Source organism: Lepisma saccharinum, chromosome 12, assembly GCF_977018435.1.
Source record: "Lepisma saccharinum chromosome 12, izLepSacc3.1, whole genome shotgun sequence".
NCBI lineage: Eukaryota > Metazoa > Arthropoda > Insecta > Zygentoma > Lepismatidae > Lepisma > Lepisma saccharinum.
In genome coordinates, this window is record NC_139240.1 from 42,494,222 (window position 1) to 42,514,797 (window position 20,576).

The 20,576-nt window shown below is 37.6% G+C and overlaps 1 protein-coding gene and 1 non-coding gene across 5 annotated transcripts in view; both read left to right on the plus strand.

Annotated features, from left to right (window-relative positions):
• The window catches only part of LOC145996031 (PAT complex subunit CCDC47), a 53,477-nt gene that overhangs the window by 4,176 nt on the left and 28,725 nt on the right, over positions 1-20,576 (plus strand). For all 4 annotated transcript variants that reach the window (XM_083132215.1, XM_083132214.1, XM_083132216.1 and 1 more), the window contains exons 2-5: positions 2,386-2,626; positions 6,498-6,620; positions 9,048-9,222; positions 17,090-17,214. In XM_083132215.1, the coding sequence (XP_082988341.1) occupies positions 2,393-2,626; positions 6,498-6,620; positions 9,048-9,222; positions 17,090-17,214 (657 nt within the window). In that variant the 5' untranslated portion in view covers positions 2,386-2,392. The remainder of the gene's footprint in view (positions 1-2,385; positions 2,627-6,497; positions 6,621-9,047; positions 9,223-17,089; positions 17,215-20,576) is intronic.
• TRNAS-GGA (transfer RNA serine (anticodon GGA)) lies at positions 5,202-5,272 on the plus strand. The gene has a single exon. It is a non-coding gene; the product is annotated as a tRNA-Ser (tRNA).

Here is a 20,576-nt window from a genome sequence, read left to right on the forward strand (position 1 = left end):
TGAACATTTTTATTTGCATACGGATTCTGATGTAAAAGAAGTTACTTCAACCTTCAAGTAGAACTCATCCTAATTTTGAAACTACAGGGTGTTCAAAAGTCACCATACATAGAATACAAAGCAGTTTTGTGGTTACACAAGATGTTCGACATGACCCCCGTTGTTGTGAATGCACATGCCAATGCATGTGACCCACTCAGCTTGCACTGCATGCAGTGTCTTGACAGAGATCTTATGACATGCATCAAGAATGTGGTTATGTGCTATGCATGTTTGGTGACTTTTGAATCACCCTGTATAATATATTAAATGAGCTGGAATAAACATAATTTTGCAGCTATCATTTAGCAGGTATTTTAAGACATAAGGTGTAGTAGGGACTTAGGTAAATTAATGTATTTTCTGTGTTATCTTCGAATAATAGTTAAACATTGGTTGTTATTGGTATACTACATTTTTGCCCCCCCCTTTCTTTCCCATTTATACTATGTTCTTGTTGTTTGTGCATTACAATTTAAAGAGCAAGTGTTCTAACCTTGCCAATATTCAGGAAATACATTAAACTAACCGGTTTCTGGACTGCTAACATTTTTGTGTGTGTGTGCACGTACGCTTATTCAGAAATCATTCATCAAACGGAAATGCAATATAATTCAGAATACTTTAAAAGGTTATTACATTACATTGAGTTGAGTGCCCACAACAATCAGTTTTACTACACTTTTACACCTTGCTAAGGCATTAATAGTAGTAACAACTTTCATACTAAAATTGATAAAAAATCCATAATTTGCAACCCATTCTCTCTTATTGTGTTCATAGTTTCTGAAAATCTTTTAAGTCCACTTTATGCTCAGATAGGCCACTCTAGGGTAGAATCTACAATGTGCAATGTGGTTCTGTCGAGAATCGAACCTAGGGCCTCTGATTGCAAGGTGACAGCATTAGCCACTGCACTTTGCTGGTGGCTAGGATTCATTACATGATTTTCAGCGAGTCAATGTACAGGGTGTCCATCTCTTAATGCAACTTTTATAAAATCAGTACATGAACACACAAAATTTTGATTAATCGCACAGAAGAAAGTCAAAAACTTCAACCTGAACACCCACTTTTTAACATGCAAAGAATTGAATTAGGTGTAAAATGTTTGCACCTTGGATGATCATCTGGCTTTAATTTCTGAACAATTCAAGGAGCGAATTTACAATACCGGAAGTTTGTTCAATTGCTTTAAAATTCGTCATACTCACTAATTTTGGCCTCGTAATCACGAATCTGCAGTAAAATTTGGCGATCACGTCTAGAAATTGCAAAATAAGTCGGAAAAAATGGGTCTGTGAATGTAGTAAACACCCTTGATTTATGAAGAAAACAACTATTTTTGCAATGATTAGCGTTTCAAAACTATGTTTATGATGACCATTAACTATGCTTGCCTAACCTTACCGTGAATGGTTCGTGGGGCAAACATGTTTTCCACCTTTATGCAAGATGCCATTTTCTCATGCAAATCAATGCTGCATGCAACGGTCTCACTTATTGCACAACACTTGAGCAATGTTGGTAGCAAGACCGTTGTGCGGAAAGGAAGACATCTTCATATCAGAGTATGGAGAATCATAGCGGTAATTGACAAGGTTATTTTGCAATTTCTAGTCATGACCGCCAATTTTTACCTGCAGATTTGTGATTATGAGGCCAAAATTAGTGAGTATGCCGAATTTGAAAGCAATTGGAGATACTTCTGGTATTGTAAATTTATACCCAATTCGAACTCTGTGTGCATACAGTTTCAGCCTTCCTCCTCTGTGGTGACAGTTTGCGCAGTAATCAAGGATTTTGTTTCTGTAAGCCATGTGACACCTTGAGTCTTTTCCTGCACTGAAGGAAATTGAGCATCAACGCTCCTTGTGGTTAAAGCAGTAAGTAGAACTCAACAGCACAGAAACTTCATGACTGCCCAAATTTATTTGCAATAAATATTATCAGTATGTTTCATTGATAAAATATAATGTGCTGATATCTGGGTAATCATTTATGGACACCCTGTATAATAGCATCATATTTTTAAAATCTTGAATCACACTTCTTGATTTTGGGAATGTGTGTGGTGACATCTGTGAACATTAGGAAAAATTTGACATCTGGCTTGATCCATGGTAGCCGTGAATACAGCATTTGAATTCGTATTACAATTTTTATAATAAAGTTAAAAAAGTTGAAGAGTATATTACATTAAGACATCATCACCATCATTATTTCTTGCATTTTATAGGTTCAGAAATTGCCTAACATGTCATTGCGAGCATCTGTAAGGAGCATGGAAATCCATGGAATAATGCTGAAACCCGTAAATAAAAATTAATGTTTGTTTCATTTCAGATTGACAATGTTGGCAAGGAATGCAATTATTGTTTTGGTGTTGTGTGGTCTTGTCACTTCATCACTTCAGTATAGTCCAGAAATAGGAGACCATGAATTTGCTGAATTTGAGGATTTTGATGACGAGGAAGTGGAGAATGTGAAAGAGACTGTGATTCAGGAGGAGAGCATGAAACGAGAACCTGTGCTGCAGGAGCAAACTCCCGAAGATGAAGATGATGAAGAGGAAGCAATTGTTGAGGTAATAATGTTATTACTACAGCCCGGAAGTTCAGGCATTTATTTTCGTTAAAATAGGCAAGCAAAAAGGCATTTATAATGTGGAAAATAGGCACTAAAAATGAAAAAAAAGGCAAAATAAACCGAAAAAATGGCACATTTGGAAATCGCTTACTTTTATATATAATTTCTGGCAACATGTTAAAATCTACATTGGGAAGAGCATTTCAATTTTCTCCGTCTTGATTGCACATAACTACAAGGTGTTTTTTTAAGTTCTCAACATTCATTGATAGTCGTCTGTCAGAGAGAATGTTTTTCATAATAGAAAATGATCTTTCTACTTCGACAGAAGTTATTGGAGCATACATAGAACAAGCTAATGTAGCTGGACTCATTTTGGTAACAGCATTTTCATCTTTTAGAATATCACAAATTGCTTTCAATTGTTTCAAGTCCTTATTTGCACTCACTACCCGTTTGCACTTTTCTGCAACAGCTGACCCCTTTTCTCCTGGCACTTCCATCATCTGCTGCATAGATTCCTCGAAGATTTTCATGGATGCTACAAGAGTCTCACCTCTTTTTTCTAGCTTTGTAATTGTCTCTGGCAATGCACCATAATGTGCAAAAATAAACGACAGTTCATTCTTCAGTTCTGAATAGCACAGGAGTTTTTCATTTCACGAATTGAAGCCACTTCATTTTCTGGATGAGCATCGATCACCTCACTGATTTTTTCAAGGTTGTTAGCATAATATATAGTTGCTGATATCCAGGTTCCCCATCTTGTCAAGACTGGTTGCGGAGGAAAACTAAGCTCAGGCGTAACTTCCTGAAATTTTCGGGTTCGAGAGGGAGATTTCAGAAATATCTTCTTTGTGTTCGAAATCAACCTCTTCACTTCAGCAGTCAATCATGCACAAGGAAATGTTAACCGAAAGGCAATATCCTAACTCAGCATGAAATACTTTTTCTCACACTTTTCTCCTTCAGCAATGTTGAAACATGCGTGAGTTCAATATTACTTAAATAAGGCGAAAATTATTCACGTAATAAACGGAAGAAAAATAAATGCCAACATTTTTTTTAAAAAAATGGTCAAATTTCATTGAAAAAGGCAGAAAAAGGCATTATAATTAAAAATAGGCAGTGGGGTCCCAAATAGGCAAAATGAAAAGGGTTCTAAAACATTCGAAACAACATAAAAAACGTATATCCGGAAAATTTTTATCAATATATGCAGTAAATAAAAAAAGGCATTTTGCCAAACTTCCGGGCTCTAGTTATTACATTACATGGTGATCAGTAGGGAACAGATTTATATGTAAATAATATCTTCATATGATGCTAAAATCAATGCTATTTTTTTATCATCTTAATTGTGGTGTGTTTGCTCAAAAAGCGCTATTTTTAATTTCCATATTTTAGCTTTTATCACACATTGTTAGTTATTCTTACATGTAATTTCCATATTTTCTGATGTTTCCTGACATATATTCCATATTCATGTAAGCCTTATGCATTTATGTCTTAATGCAAACTTCCATTTTTCACAATTGAAGGTTACAGGGGCAAAAAGAAGGCAAGTCAGTTTTCAATAATTGTACAGAATAGCAAATTTAAAGTTTGAAACCAAATAATTGTTAATCTTATTGATGTATGTTCTTCATTACATGTATTATGAAGCAAGGGTATATTTCTTTGTATGAAAATGAAATATGAAAGAAATTGATTCAAGAAGAGTACAAACGTTATGACAAAAACTTTCTTAATGTAACAGTTTACAGCATTATGAAGTGGTGCACAAATTCACTTGTTCAGGTTTAGGCAGTGATGTCCTTAATGTTTCTGTCACTTAGGTCCATGTGGCTGGTTTGTGTAGTAAACCTGAGCCTCTCTTGTAAAGAACACTTTCAATTCCTGAAGATCTTTGAACTTTTCGTCTGATATTTTTAGAAGTCCCTCATAAGCTCGTGCAGGATGTAGAAATTCGTTAGATTCCAGATGAGGTGCAAGGCTTCTGTTTTTTTTCTTCCCGCGCACAATTGTGGAAATCCATGCTGTATTGTAGTGTTTCAGATGCATCATCAGACGGCGAAGTTACTTTCGTAAAATTACTTGCCTCCCTGTCCCCCTGTATTCAACTGACTTACCTCCTTCTTCCCCTGTGTAGGCAAAATCTTCAAGATTAAATTTCTCAGTGACTAACCTCCCTATTGTTCTGACATTGAGTCCACATAAACTACATCATTGAAGCTACATGAATCTGCTGTTAACTCATTTTCGACAATTTACTGATTTGCCAACTTTTTCCCCAGTAGTCTTCAATTATAAGTAGTTTTAATTCCATATTTTGATTTTGACCACTAAACATATAGTTACATATCAAACAGGTTTTTAGTACATACAGTGTGTCCAAGAAGTCCCTGTATTCTAGATTATATTACGTAGTACATATTACTCCTATTAAAAGTACCAGGCAACGTCGACGTCTATAGTGTTTCAAAGGCAACAGATCCCATTGCAGTAGCACTTGCAGAGACCATTTCACACAGGTAAAACAGTGCCAGCGAAAATGCAGGGGAAACCAGGCCGGCTCGGTAGCTCAGTGGTAGAGCAATGGCACGGATTGCCAGAGACCCGGGTTCGAGTCCTGGTCGAGCCTGCAATTTTCGCTGAAAATCTACATATTACTCCTATATATATCAGCCCATATCTGCATACTTAAACTTTCTAATAATATTAAACATGTAAAGTCATAAACATCCTAGGGCTTGTAATCAACAGATTGAGTTAGTTCACTCCCAACAAATAAATAAATACACATATATATAGTGATTCTATTGATAATAATCACATCCCAAACTTTCACTTACGCATTTTACACCACTTTTCTCGCAAAGGGCAAAAACATTAAGTTAATCTATGTACATAATTGCTGAGAAAGGTAATGCAAGCATACTTACACTCATAATACACACACACACCATCATGTATAAAAGTCACCAGAATATGTAAACTGCAAAGTTCATCCATAAGTGTAGACACCTTCGGAGTACATGTGCAAGTATCTATAACAATCTGAAAATTCTAAGAAAATCACGAATCACAATAAAAAGAAACAAATGTGATTTTGACTAGAACCCGTGTCTTCCGTCCCTGTTACGTACTTTGGCAAATTCCACATGAGTTGGAAAAGACAGGCTGCTCAAGCGAATGCATTCGCTAGCCAGTTTTTGTACCTTGCCTCTTATGTAACAGAAGGGGAGGGAACACCGTGAAGGTACTCCAAGAGCTTCGGAGAGAGAAGTTGATTCCGCAGGCTTGTAGTTCGTTCTGTTCTCTGTCTTTCCAAGGACAGCTCAATCGTGAGAAGTGAAAGTGTGCATGCGTGTCCAAAAACATCGGTAGAGGGGGAGACCTCTGCCGGCAATCTTCCGCAAGCGGAAAGCAAACATTACGTAACATCAATTCCTACGCATCTTGTGGTGACTTAAATACTTCAATCACCCAACAAAGGGGAGAGTGAAGCTGTGGCGGGTAAATTTTTAATAAGGCAATTATCTAATCGCCACAATCTGAACCAGTTTGTGTCTCCACCAGGTATTGAACCCTGGACCCCTTGCTTACAAGGTGCAGACACTACCACTGCGCCACTGGGGAGGCCCTGGCATATGGTTTCATCAATCAAAAGTAAACAAGAGAGATCACACGAAACAGTAGCTAGTTTCCATTCCAACCAAATAGACCCAATCTCTGTACATCTCTCATGTGTAATTGTCAATGTTATATTTCAAGATGAATGCTTATGAAAAGTCTTGAATGTATTTCACTAATTCTGGACCATGTTACACTTGTTAAATAAAGGGATGGTATCCTTTGTCTTGCAGGACGACGACAATGAGTTTGAGCATTTCCAGGACGAGGAGGAGTTCATTGGTTTTGACATGGACCGTGTTGGAGCAGGAGGTAAAGGAGATGGCAAGGACACTCCCAAGATAACAATAACAAAGGTAATTTTGCAGCACATATCGTATTTATGTCCTTGCACATACGCGTGTAGCAGTAAGCATGGCTAATAGAAATTAACATGGCTTCATAATTGGGCAGGTCAAAATGGCATGGTTCTGGCAAAGTGAAGTGCTTTGTGGAATTGGCGATACTGGATCAAGCAATAAACACAGCACGGCAACCAATGGATAGTCTGTTCTTTTGACATGAGGAAGGTGTATTGCATATGTCATAATTCTTAAAACATAACAAAAGATTTGATACTCTTGTGTCTTTGTGTTAGTGTTTTTCATATCAACTGCTTATAATTACACTCCAGATTTTAAGTTTTTGCACTTAAGTTAATAATAAACGGATAGGTAAATTAGTACTGGACGTACAGTTCAAAGTTAGCTTTGAACCACTGTGTGCTCCCACTTTGCACAAAACCTGGGACCGTTTGATTACATGCAGTTTTATTCAATTAACTTGCTTTCCAGTTCTAAAGATCTTGCATGAAAGCAAGATTCCAAAGATGAAATGTCTTTTGGTTTAGAGCAGTCCATTTAGGGATAGCGGGGGAGGGGGGGGAGGGTAGGCACATTTGTCCCTGCACTATGGCCTCTTAATGTAAATTGTCTTGCCTACCAAGAGAAAGTAAACTGTCCTTACCCCAAGCCCCACTTTTGGCTCCCACAATAATACAAAGTGAATGAAAAAAAATACCAAAACATCATTGTTCCCACTTATTCTCAAAAATTGGTTCTACCAAAACAGCTATGAAGCTACGTACTTGGATGTAGGTACAACAAAAGACCAGTCTATGGGAATATATTACTTTTGTCCATATTATTTGGGAGGGAAGAAATAAGAAATAGAAAATCTAAAATAAATTCTCCCAAGATATAATTTTGGGCTGCCCCATAACACTTCTACTTAGCATATGATAAAGAAATGGTTTACGCTTGTAAGAAATATACTCACACCCGCAAACAAACCAAATTTATAAATATGGAGAAACTAATACTCACTTTTATCGGTGAAGCTGTTTTTTCTTTTTTGATTAATTTCAGTGGCCACTGCCACCATCCTCGTTGGAACTTACTGTACTGTTACTTGGCATGCGTCTTTTGTTTGTAGTTCTCTGGCTGCCGCTAGGTGCGCTGTTGTTAACTGTGTGTTTCGGTCTGTGTCGTCTGCTATTTCCAGGCGATAACTGTTGTAGTAGGGGAATCCAAGAGTGGTGCGCTTGCCTGCTATCAATATTTAGCTCGTGCGGGAAGTGCATTATGGCGGCGTTTCCTTGATTACATCGGCAGGTCCATCAGATCTGTCAATGAAAGAATCCAACAGCACCTAGCAGATGCAAAAAAAGCCCAACCCACTACTGGTCTTTCTAAACCTATCAAATACAATAGCCATAAAATTCAAAAGGTTCAAGTCAAAAACACACACCAAAATCAAGGAAACACATGCCATAATGCACTTCCCGCACGAGCTAAACATCGATAGCTGGCAAGCCCACCACACTTGGATTCCCCTACTACAACAGTTATCGCCCGGAAATAGCAGCACAGACCGAGATGCACAGAGAACCAGAGAACTACAAATAAAAGACGCACGCCAACCAACAGTACAGCAAGTTCCAACGAGGATGGTGGCAGTGGCCACTGAAATTAATCGAAAAAGGAAAAACAGCTTCGCAGATAAAAGTGAGTACTAGTTTCTCCGTATTTATATACTACCGCGTCTATCTTTTCCCAATTATGAAAACCAAATTTACATGTGTAATTCCAATAGCTAGAATATTGTACAAATAGAACCCTGCTGTTTTTTAGTGGTACATTATTATTCATGTGTTGGGAAATTAGAGATGCTGTAGCCACTTCTTCACAAAACTAGTTTTCATTGTGGTTTAGTTAATTTTGATTACTACTGCTACCATCGTCATTGAAACTTGCTACACTGTTGTTTGGCATGATGCTTTTGGTTTGTCGAATGCTGTGAGGTGCTATGTTGCCATCTAGCAGTATTCGACAAAACAAAAATGACAGGCCAAGCAACAGTGCAGCAAATACTAATGAGTGGTTAGCACATCGTGCTACGATGCCATGGGTCCCGGGTTCAAATCCTGGCATGGGCATGGATGTTCGTGAGTGTCCATTCATCATATCATCACTCATCCCCATCTTCGCAAATTAGCCAAAAGTGGCACAAAAGACAAAAGTAAAATAATGCAAATGAAATCAACCAATGAGGATAGTGGCAGTAGCTACCAAAATTAACAGAACAAGAATGAGAACTGGTTTTGTGGAGATGTCAGTGCATCAGCTTTCTTTGCACATAAACTATCATATTTTTCACTTTAAATAACTCACTTTCTTAATTGTAAGACTTTAAGTTGCAGGTAATTAAAAATGATATAAAAAATTGGTTGGTGTCTCTTCTAGGTGCCACTTCATCTTCGTACGAATTGGGATAGCTTCTACTTGGAAATGCTGATGGTGCTGGGTTTAGTCGTTTATTTCCTGAACTTCTTCACTGGCAAGGCAAAGAACCAGAAGCTGGCAAATGCATGGTTTACGACTCACAAGTCTATGCTTGAAGAAAATTTCTGCCTAGTTGGTAAGTGTGCTGAGTGTGTGAAAAATTCTACTTGGTGGTAAGTAAAAGAGCATGACAGGTGCCAATAAGTAGCGTATTTACGCATGTATAATGCATAACCTGGTTTTTAATGGGATGAAAGTGACAAACAATTATATCTCGTATATAATCCGCAGTACAATCCAGTTTCAAGAAATTGCTTTCGTAGTTGTAGGTTGTAAAGCTATTGCTTTGCCGATCAAGAGTAAATGACATCATATCTATTCAATGAATCACCTGTTGCTATGTGGACCAAGAGGAGAAGAATTTTACTTATGTATGCCATTAGTCACCAACCCACAATACCTCCTCCCCTCCTCCTCCACTGTGTTTAGCATACCAAAGCTTTCACTCTAATGACCATATTTATACTGTAATAGTAGACAGTGAGATCAAAATTACGTTACGGATTTGCAGTGCTCAGGAAGTTATTTTTCTATTATTTCTTGCCCAACAAATATCGCTGATACACATCCCGTGTGACGAGAGATGCATGCTCAAATTCCGCCAAAATGGACTTGAAACTTTTATATGTGGTTTTGCTCATTCATTCTTTACTTTTTCTAAAGAAAACTTCAAACTACATACTTTTTCCATGATTAACGTAACATTTATACGAGACACATTCAGGACCCTCAAACTAGCAGTTAGCAGCACAAGATTTCTTTCATTAAGGCATTTACACACTCCATATATATAATACAGAGTCTGTCAAAAAAATGTATACACAATTTAACGAACACTAATTCTTTATTGTGTGTTAGTACCTGAACTAAATTTAATACAAGCTTTCTGCACCTGTTCACAGGTTTAATACAATCGTCCTGCACCTTCATGTTAATTTACTTGAGGTGTTCAAAATGGCTGCCGTTAGCGGCCAGACACATACCACAACGGCGAATGGTTGCTTGAACAACGTTGGTCAATGTGTCCACGGGGATTTCTGCACATGCTGCTGAAATTTCTTCACGAAGGGCCTCCAGCATATAGTTCGATCACAAGGAAAAATCTTCCGTCAAAAGTGTTCGCGCATCTTCCCTGCCATTGTCAGTGCTTGGAGCAGTGTTGCTAGGTCAGACTTGAAAAAATCGGGAGATTGTTCCTTGGGAAACCAGATCATCTGCTACAAAATCCAATGATCTAATAGTAGCGGATGAAAGACGTTTTTCTCTGTTTCTGGGGGGGGGGGGGTCATAGGCATGTGCGCTGGGGGGGGCAAGGGAATGTCCGCAGATTTTTTCCAGTGAGGGGGAAACAATGTATTTTTTTTATCAGGTGGGTAAACGAGGCATATTAACCCACAATAGTGTTGCCCTCTCAGAAAACACCACTTGAGTTTGAAATTATCACGTTCCTATTATAATAATGGATGTCAATTACTGTGACTGAAATCAACTCATATAGGTACTTTTATGTCAACATTCATTTTCCAGAAGGGAAGGGAAGGGAATAACCTAGAGTCGCCAAGCAAAGGGTCACAATAAAAGGCCCCTGCTGCAGTGGCGTGCGTTGTTTACGGTGTAAACGTCACAGATACTTTTGTAACAATGGTGCTAAACACAGCACCCTGTGTTTGGCGAAAAGAAACCGAACATCTTCATTTCAGGAGTGGACGTGTTTCAAAGAAAGTAAACCGTTTGAGGGACCCGTACAACGTTTTTCATCTGTTCTGCATCTTCCAGTGGTAACATCTAAGAGAGTGCATGGAAAACACCCTCAAGTTTGTTCTTTCTCAGCACCGACGCAAGGGGTCTGCCATGCCTCTATTTTCGGAAACAATATTTATAACAGGAAATCGTAGAAAGTTGTGTTGACAAATGAAGCATTGTCGGCGATTTTCCACAATCTTTCAAGTCGAATGCTAATACTATCAAATTAATTTGCCTTCTGCTGGTGTTCGGTGTACAGGTATCCTTAGGGGTTGGCACGCGTCCTGCACCATAACGAGAAAATGAATTACTTATGTGAAATATATTGGAAAATTATACAGCATGTCTTCCTCAATAATTGAAGATAACAATGCTTATGCTAGGGTTCACCTATCCTCCCCATCTGCTAGAAATACACACACACACACACACACACACACACACACACACATACACATACATGTATAAAATAATTTGCCCACGCTACGAAGTCAGAGGTTCTACCTAGTAAGGCATGGACGTTTCACTGTGTTTGTGTCACTTCATCCATTTCATCACTTCTTCATTCATCCTTGTTGTCGTACTTACCCGTAGGGGCACAAAAGCGACTTAAAATAACTAAAATATAAATAGATTTTGGGATGGGATAAAATACAGCCATCTAAAAATAATAATGTAGTAAAAGTAATAAAATAATAATAATTATTATGTCCTAGCACAATTGAGTAGCGTTTGGCATGATTTCACAGTTCAAACAGCACTTTTCACGGCTGAGTGGAGTTCCACTCTACCTCTCCCCTCCATGTTCAAGTAAGATGAGCAGGAAACGTGTTTTTGAGCAGGCCGTTGGAGGTTCCATAGCAATAGTTTATTAAGGAATTCTCCCGAGAAATCAATAGGCCTGGCAACACTAACGTGAGCCGTGCTAAATGTTCCTTCCCCCTGCCCTTTCCCATACCCGCCGGCACGATGTGGTTCTGCGCAGGTTTTTTTTGCTTGTGGTTCCACTGTAGGTGGTTTCCTGCGATACACAACATCCTTCAAGGTCCCCCAAATGTAAAAGTCCAGCGGTGTTAAATCTGGTGAACATGGTGGGAACTCAAATGCACCTCTTCGTCCTATCCAGTGTCCCAGCAGATTCCCGTCTAGGAAAGCCCGCACGCCTCGGTGGTAGTGAGGGGGTGCCCCGTCTTGTTGGTAGAAGAACTCACTGTTTCCATAAAGTTAACGTGTAGCTGGCAAAATTGATGTGCATAGCATTTCCAGATACCTGGTGCCAGTAACTGTACCTTCAAGGAAGAATGGTCCTATTAAACCCGCAGATAACAGTCCACACCAGACAGTCACCCCCGGGAGATTGACTGCCTTGTTTACATGAACATGGGGATTTTCTGGTGCCCAGTAAACACAATTATGACGATTCAATGTACCGTTTAGTTTGAATTTTACCTAATCAGACCACACAATCTTCGTCACAAACTCTTCATCCTCACCTGCCATATGCTGAAACCATTCTCAGAACTGCATGCAGCGATCAAGGATCATCCTCATTTAATTCATGCATTAATCTTGATACATACGCTTTCCACTTGGCGGCTTTCAACTTATCACAAAGTCATATAATTGTCAAGCGTGTTGGAGGTTGTGTTGCAAACTCACGCCTCCATGTACGTTGAATTTCAGTAACATTTTCAAACTTAAACAAAAATACATTGAGTATTAAATTTCGTCTACTTACGTAAGTGAGTGTATATTCATTGCAAACTACGTTTCGGCTACTTCCTTCTTCAGGTGGTCGTATTTTAGGCTCCTAACATCAAGCCATGTCGTAGAAGTGTTAAACGAGGATACTAGGTAAAAGGTTGGGGTGAAAACACTTCATAGTGCTCGACACATACAAATTTAAAACTGCCTTTGTTAAAAACCCTTACGAGGGTCACTATTTATATTTTGAGCCTAACAATGAAAAAACAGGAATTTGGCATTGAAAACTGCTTTATTGTTTTTCGAAGTATTCTCCTTTATGGTCAATACACTTTTGCATTCGTTCCAACCATTTGTCAAAGCAGTTTTTCCAATCTTCTTGAGACACCTCCATAATATGGTTTTTGAACGCATCAGAGTTGACCTTTCTATATTCCTCTAAAGGCACAGTTGCCACATGACCAGTTTTCCCGAAAAAACAGGCAACCATTTGTTTCCATGTGCTTCGAGCACGAACAACTTTTGTTGGATTGGGTTCATCTTGAAACACTCATACAGTCGACTGCTGTTTACGTTCCGGCTCATATGCATATATCCATGATTCGTCACCTTTTTTAATCTTATATACGTCTTTTGAAGCAACACGATTGTATTTATTGAGCTTTTGTTTGCACCAATTGACGCGAGCGTCTTTTTGAGTTTTTGTCAAATTTGTGGGATCCAACAAGAACATACCTTTCTCACAGCTAAATGATCATGTAATATTTTATATATGCTGGTGGAACTAATGCCTATGGTTGCCTCAATCTCACAGTATGTCACATGACGATCTTGCAGTATTAGGTTTTGCACAGCATCAATGTTTTCTTGAACAACAACTGATTTTGGACGACCTTCGCTAATCTCGTCGGTGAGCGAATGGCGGCCACGATTAAATTTGTTATACCAGCGTTTCACAGTGGCAAAGGATGGGGCTTCATCGCCAAATGTGGAAGTAAGTTGATCGATGCACTCTTGTCTTGATAATCCACATCGAAAATTGTAAAAAATCATCGCACGAAAATGTTCACGAGTTAATTCCATTTTATTGTTGTTTCGCAATCTCCAAGGCAACATAAACAACACAAATGAAGCTATTGACAAAATATTTGAAGTATGTTATGGTGAATAATGCCAGACGATTCCGTGCAAACGTCAAATCGCGCCTAACTTCAATCAGTGTTGCCAAGGCTCAAAATATAAATAGTGACCCTCATAAAAGTCACTAAAAAAACATGTTAAAATCACCACCACGGTATTCTTGAGTGGCTGTTAAAAGCCCTAGTTCCTTGCCAAGGTGAAGCATGCGAGCCGCTGGCGCCACACTCCGGAGTTATGGGGTACTTCCTCCTACGAGTGGTCCCTCCCCTTTTTTTCCTCTTGTCACCAATCCAAGGAGAATTTGCGAGCCAATGGAAGCCTATTGGGGCATTTTTGTCATTCATATCGTCCCACTTTTTAAAAAAGGTAATCCATACATCATCTAAGTTGCAGTCGTCTCGGTTCAGTTTAAAACGAAAAAAGTTGGGGAAAAGTGTGCATTATACATGAGTAAATACGATATCTTAGTCAGTCAATAAGCTAGGTAAATATTGGTTTATGGTATTTATTGTAGGTACTGTACATATTTGTCTGTCCTGTTGCACCATGCACTAAGTTGGGGGCAAACAAGTGTGAAAATATGTATATTTTGTGCATGTATTGCAGATGGTTATCACACAGATCCAAAATAGTAATCGTTTCCCATAGAATGGTCCTTTGTAGGGATGTGACGAAGCTGAAAATTCACCGATGCCGATGTACTCGCCGATAATGTTTGGTACCAATACCGATGCCGATATTTAACTGATTACGATACATAAGGTTATTAAACAGAAATGGGATGTTATTTTCAGCATGACAAAAATAAATTTGCTATGTACATTTCTATTGCATATCATATGTATATACATATATATTCTCAAGAGATGCGAATGTACATTTGCATCTACAAAAGGTGGTTATGTGTACTTTTAAGAAGAACATGGATTCTCAAGAGATTTAACATTAGTACACAAGCAGTTCTTTGAAATGCAAAATGAATTCCTGTTCTTAATGTTGGAAATTTACTGCTGCCAGATTCAACTTCAGAAATACGAGATTTGGAAGCACTTCAGGAAGTAACCTACTTCTTCTCTTATCGCAAATCTGTTCAGCAACACTGAACACTCAATCACATAATATTGATGCAGCAGGTATGCCCAAGTATTTTCTCAGCACTTGCTTCAGGTTTGAATACTCACTTCTGAATTTCCAATACAACAGCAGATCCTGGATCAGCAATGTACTGTTTTATTTTTGATTTATAGTTAGGTTGATCCTCTGAATGAGAGTTTGCAATAATTTTATTACTTAAACTCTACAATAATGATGAATCATAACCTAATTTTCAATAAATCTTACAAAACTAATATATAAAACTTATTAGAAGGTAAAACTCTGGTATAATCTGTACCGGTTTAAATATCGGATTTTTGCTGATTCCGATACCGATATGTAAATTTCGGCCGATTTTCATACATCTGTAATCGGCTTCGGCACATCTCTAGTCCTTTGTGATATGTAAATTCAAGCAATCAGGCTACATAGCCATTTCTGCGGCCGGTAGCCTACATATGAATTGATATCAACACTACTTGTTTGCTATTGCATAATACGTTTTTCAAATTTTAATTAAACTGAGAATTTTCAACTATACATGATTGTAGGTACATAATAGTGGTACCTTTCTGGAATCTTTTCTTTCTATTTCAAGTTAATATTGGGGCTACTGCGCCACTTAAAATTGGATTTTTTTTACTAAATTAACTTGTTTTTCTTATAATTGCACCTGTATGGGGATGGAATGTCAACACCATACTTTCCATCCAATCAATTCTCTATGATGAGTAGTTCTTATTCTGTGAATGTTGAAAATATTTCAGTGTATTTAAAAAAGCTACTCTTTAATATTCGTAACCAATAAAAAATAAAATGTTCTTTTGGCAATCTTTAAATACTTGTATTATATTGAAACTCAAGTATGTCATACCGTCATAAATACTCGTATTGCATTCAAATTAAATGCTGTTTTTTGAGAAATGACATGTTAACTAAATGCGGAAGCTGCTGAGGTCTAGTCTGTAGGGTGTCGGACTACTACCTGGGAGACCCGGGTTCAATTCCCAGGGTGGGTGATATAAGGTCGGAATTGTTTCAACCTTGTCCCTGCATAAAGGCTCCGGGGCTCACCCAGCCTCAAATCAATGGGTACCTGGGGACAATCTGGGGGGTATAGGTGGCCATAGCATGGTGCTGGTCACATCACCTATAAAATGGCCAAGATTGAAAATATGAGGGGCCCTGCCCCACATCCCCTGTGCCTTCACGGCATGGTGCTATGTGCACGGGAACTTTATTTTTTACTAAATGTCACCATATCACACTGCGACAGGTGTATTCCCATCCATCCACAAGGTATTATTAAAGCCATGCAAATTTCATTTTTGACGAAAACACGAAATATTAAATAACATGCTGTCATTTTCCTTTTTCATGTTTCTGAAAGGTCTGAGGTGCATTTTTGTACCCTGTTTTGTCACGAAATAATGCGAAATGAACTGCAAAATGCGAAATATACCCTTAAACACGAAATGTACCGTTTATATACCGGCGCCACACTTTCTGAAGTCTGAAGTATCCTGCGAGTTATGCAATTCACGGAAAATTGATTAATTCCTGCTGCAAATATTTGAGAAGCGAAAATGGAACCCTTTACACAGGAATAGACTTAATACTCTGGCAACTACATAAATGTGCTATTAGAAGGGATAAGTTTATTTTGTGAAATAAGTGCAGTTTTAAATCAAATTTGGGATTATATTCACAATTTTGAAACCAAAATGTCATTTTATATAGCACTTTTGATGTGATTATTCACTGCTATAGCACCGAAATTTTATTTTATTTACCGCTTTTGAACCCGAAATACTGTTTTTGTACCGAAATTTTGCTTTTTTGTTTACCAAAAATATGTGCCTCTAGGTATTACAAACACTGTGATCACTGTTGTATTGGCTCTCTGCTAAAATTAAAACCAATATTCAAATTTGATGTTCCTGAATTTTACATTCAATCTTCATTGTCCCACTAAAACAACATTTTACCAACTTTCCCCGTATTATACATTTTCCCACTTTTAAAATTTTTCATTTCGTCTCCATGAAGAAAGTAAAATGTAGGTTCCACTGTACTTCTCATAAACAAAATTCCTGAATTCTCATTGGCTGTACTAGTATATTTTTCACTGATGGAAATGGAAACAATATTGGGGTTCCACAGTGTCGTCTTTGGGTGAAAGGAGCTCTTCGATTTTATATTTACAGTGTGTGTGTGTATTAGAGACTAGAATGTAAACTTACAATATCTTTATTTTGCAGGGGATGATGGGAAGATGGAGATGGAAAACTGTGGACTGGTCAAGGAATCCGAAAATATCTACACTTTGTGGTGTAGTGGACGAACATGCTGTGAAGGCATGCTAGTGGAACTGAAGTTTTTAAAGGTACAGGGACGAAACAGCTTAACCTGTACTCTATCCATATTGGCTGATATGGGCATCTCATTATTGGTTAACCAGTAAAGCAATAAATCATTTTATTTGTCCAGTGTATCTAAAAAAATTCTGTCACTTTGTTGTAACTTTTATAAATATAAGGGTATAAGAAGACGTGAGTGAGTTACTAAAATAATTTCCGCGAAACTTACTTGTAAATGTTCTGTATGCCTTGAGGTGCTTTGCTAGTTTAACAAACACAGGATCCCAAAAGTTTCAGTAAGGCATACAGTGCACACACTGATTGACACAAGAATCAAAGAGATGCATGCAATTATGCATTTTCCACACGATTTTAATATCGACAGTGGTCAGGCACATCATGTTGGGCTCCCGCTTTTACAACAACTCAAACCTATCACATGCAGCAGACGAACTGGCTTCACCAGCGCTCCTAGCGGCGAGGAAACAACAGGAACAGGAAGTCAACCCAACAGTGAAGCATCGAGTTCCCAAGTGGAGGGTGGCAGAGGCCACCGAATTTAATAACACATTTACAAGTAAGTTACGTGGAAATTATTTTAGTAACTCACTTACGTCTTCTCATTTTCAACCGAGTTTTTGATTCCCCCTAATATGAATATAAGGGTATAAATGACATACCAAATGCACAACCCCTTTGTCTAAGGTGGAACCTAGTGTCATCATCTGCTTATGTGCATTAATTAAGGAAGGAATTAACCATTCAGTGTATTTGTGAACTTCTATATTTGATTTGTAGAATATCCGAATTTGAAAATTTTTATGTGGTATATTGTGTGTAATGGTAAAAATTTCATAACAGGCTCATACCTACCATAATTTTCCGAATAACTACTTCTTTGTGCTCCCTTTTAGCTCCTACATTATGTAGACTTTTGTGAACCATGTCATGCTGTAGTTTAACCCTGTTTTCAATGTATTCTTTAGGTCTGAGTTGATACCACTTGAAACAGAAACAGATTCCAGTGTCAATACTTTAACAATACTGATGCTACTTAAATGCATCTCTTGTAATGTATACTATTTCCATTGCAGCTATACTATATCAGTCTAACAGTTTTCCTTTAAAATATTCATAATTGCACATGAAAGGCAATTTCTCCCCACGTTGTTGTTGCAAAAATAAGGCAAATTAGCCATTTGGCATAATTTGTAGGATATTTAGATTTTTTGAAAGTGTCATATGCCATTTTTGTGGACTTCATAATACACCTGTACTTTCGAAAGTATTGGCTGGTATTGATGTTTAAAATTAGTTGATAATTTATGGTAACAGTACCACTGGTTATCAGTCATTGCAAATAACCTTGATATCAGTATTGACTCAGCAATAGTAGCCTAGACTAAGTAGCTTATTTAGGTGGAAGACCTAAGAATTATAGGTTTTCTTTTAGTACTTTTAATCTCCCACACTTTATTCCTACCTTGTATATATGAATAGCTGATTCTGTACTAGTAGGAAATCTCTGAGGATATTTATAGCCAGTTTTTCAATGTCTGGTCAACTTTTTGGTCAGCCAACCACCAGTTGGAGTTCATCTCCAGTCTTAATCAACACCGGGGTTTTCGATGCAAAAATAACCAGAGGTTCGTTATTTACTCATGTATAATGGGCACTTTTTTCCAAAATTTTTGCTCCCAAAAACTGTGGTGCGTATTATGCACGGGATAATTCGAACAGCCAACATGAAACCATACAGGGTCATTGCATGATTTTGGGACACTTGCATTGATTTTTCATGTTTACAGAACCCTATCATGTTATATATCGTTGGAAAGCTTAAATCCTGCAGATTCTGAATATGGCAACAATATTCCATTCAAGATAACGACACTAATGTGAAATGCGGTTGAAATAAGTTCATCACCAAATGAAGGAACATTCTGATTTCTATGGTGCTTTGGATGAAAGGAAAGATAAGGAAAGAGAAAACAATAATTAAAATGTATTACTGGCCAAATAATAATATATATGGAGTGTGTAAATTCCTTAATGGAAGAAATCTTGTGCTGCTAACTGCTAATTTGAAGGTCCTGAATGTGCCTCCTATAAATGTTACATTAGTAGGGGCATGCATATTTCGTTTTTGACAAAAAAACGAAATTTGAAAAAACACATTGTAGTGTTAATTTTTCATGTTTTTGAAAGGTGTGAGATGCATTTTGTGACCATATTTTGTCACGAAATAATGCGAAATGAACTGCAAAAGGCGAAATTAACTCTTAAACACGAAATTCAGGGTTTATTCACCGCCGCGACACCCTCTGAGGTCGGAATTATCCTGAGACTTATGCAATTCCCGGAAAATTTGTTAATTCTGCTGTTAATATTGGAGAAGCAAAAGTGGACTCCTTTACACAGAAATAAACTTAATACTCTGATAACTACATAAATGTGCTATTAGAAGTGAAATGTTAATTCTGTAGAATAGGTGTAGTTTTTAAATCAAATTTAGGATTATATTCACAATTTTAAAACCAAAATGTCTTTTTATATACCACTTTTCATCCAATTTTTCACCGCTATAACACCGATATTTGATTTTATTTACCGCTTTTGAACCCGAAATTCACTCCGTTTTTGTACCGAAATTTTGCTTTTTTATTTACCAAAAATATGTGCCTCTATACATTAGTCACGGAAAAATGTATATATTTTGAAGTTCTTTTAGAAAAAGTACAGAAGGAATGAGCAAAACCACGTATAAAATTTTGAAGGCAATTTCACACGATTTTTCACTTTGTAATGTAATGTTCTGCGACACCAAGAAAAGCAGTGCAACTCTGGCAAAATTCGAGCATGCACCTTCCATCACATGGGATGCATATCAGCAGTATTTGTAGAGGGAGAAATAATAGAAAATAACTTCCTGAGCACTGCAAATCCATAATGTAATTTTGATATCGCTTTCTACTATTATAGAATAAATAAGGTGGTTAAAGAGTGAAAGCTTTGGGATGCTAAACACAGTGGGGGGAGAAGGGGGAGGTGGCATGGGTAGGAGACTTATTGTTTATACACGAGGACATTCTCCTCTTGGTCCACAATAGCAATAGGTGACTCATTGAATAGGTGATGTTATTCACTCTTGATCAGCATAGCAACAGCTTTACGACCTACAACTAAGAAAGCCATGTCTTGAAACTGGATTGTACTGTGCATTATATACGAAATATAATTTTTTGTAACTTTTACCCATGAAAAACCATGGTGCGCATTATCCATGCACGCGCACTATACACACGTAAATACGGTAAATTTCGCCTGGTGTGAAAAGGTAGAACTAAAATAAGGCACATGCGGTTGTTTACATTGTAAATACAGTAGA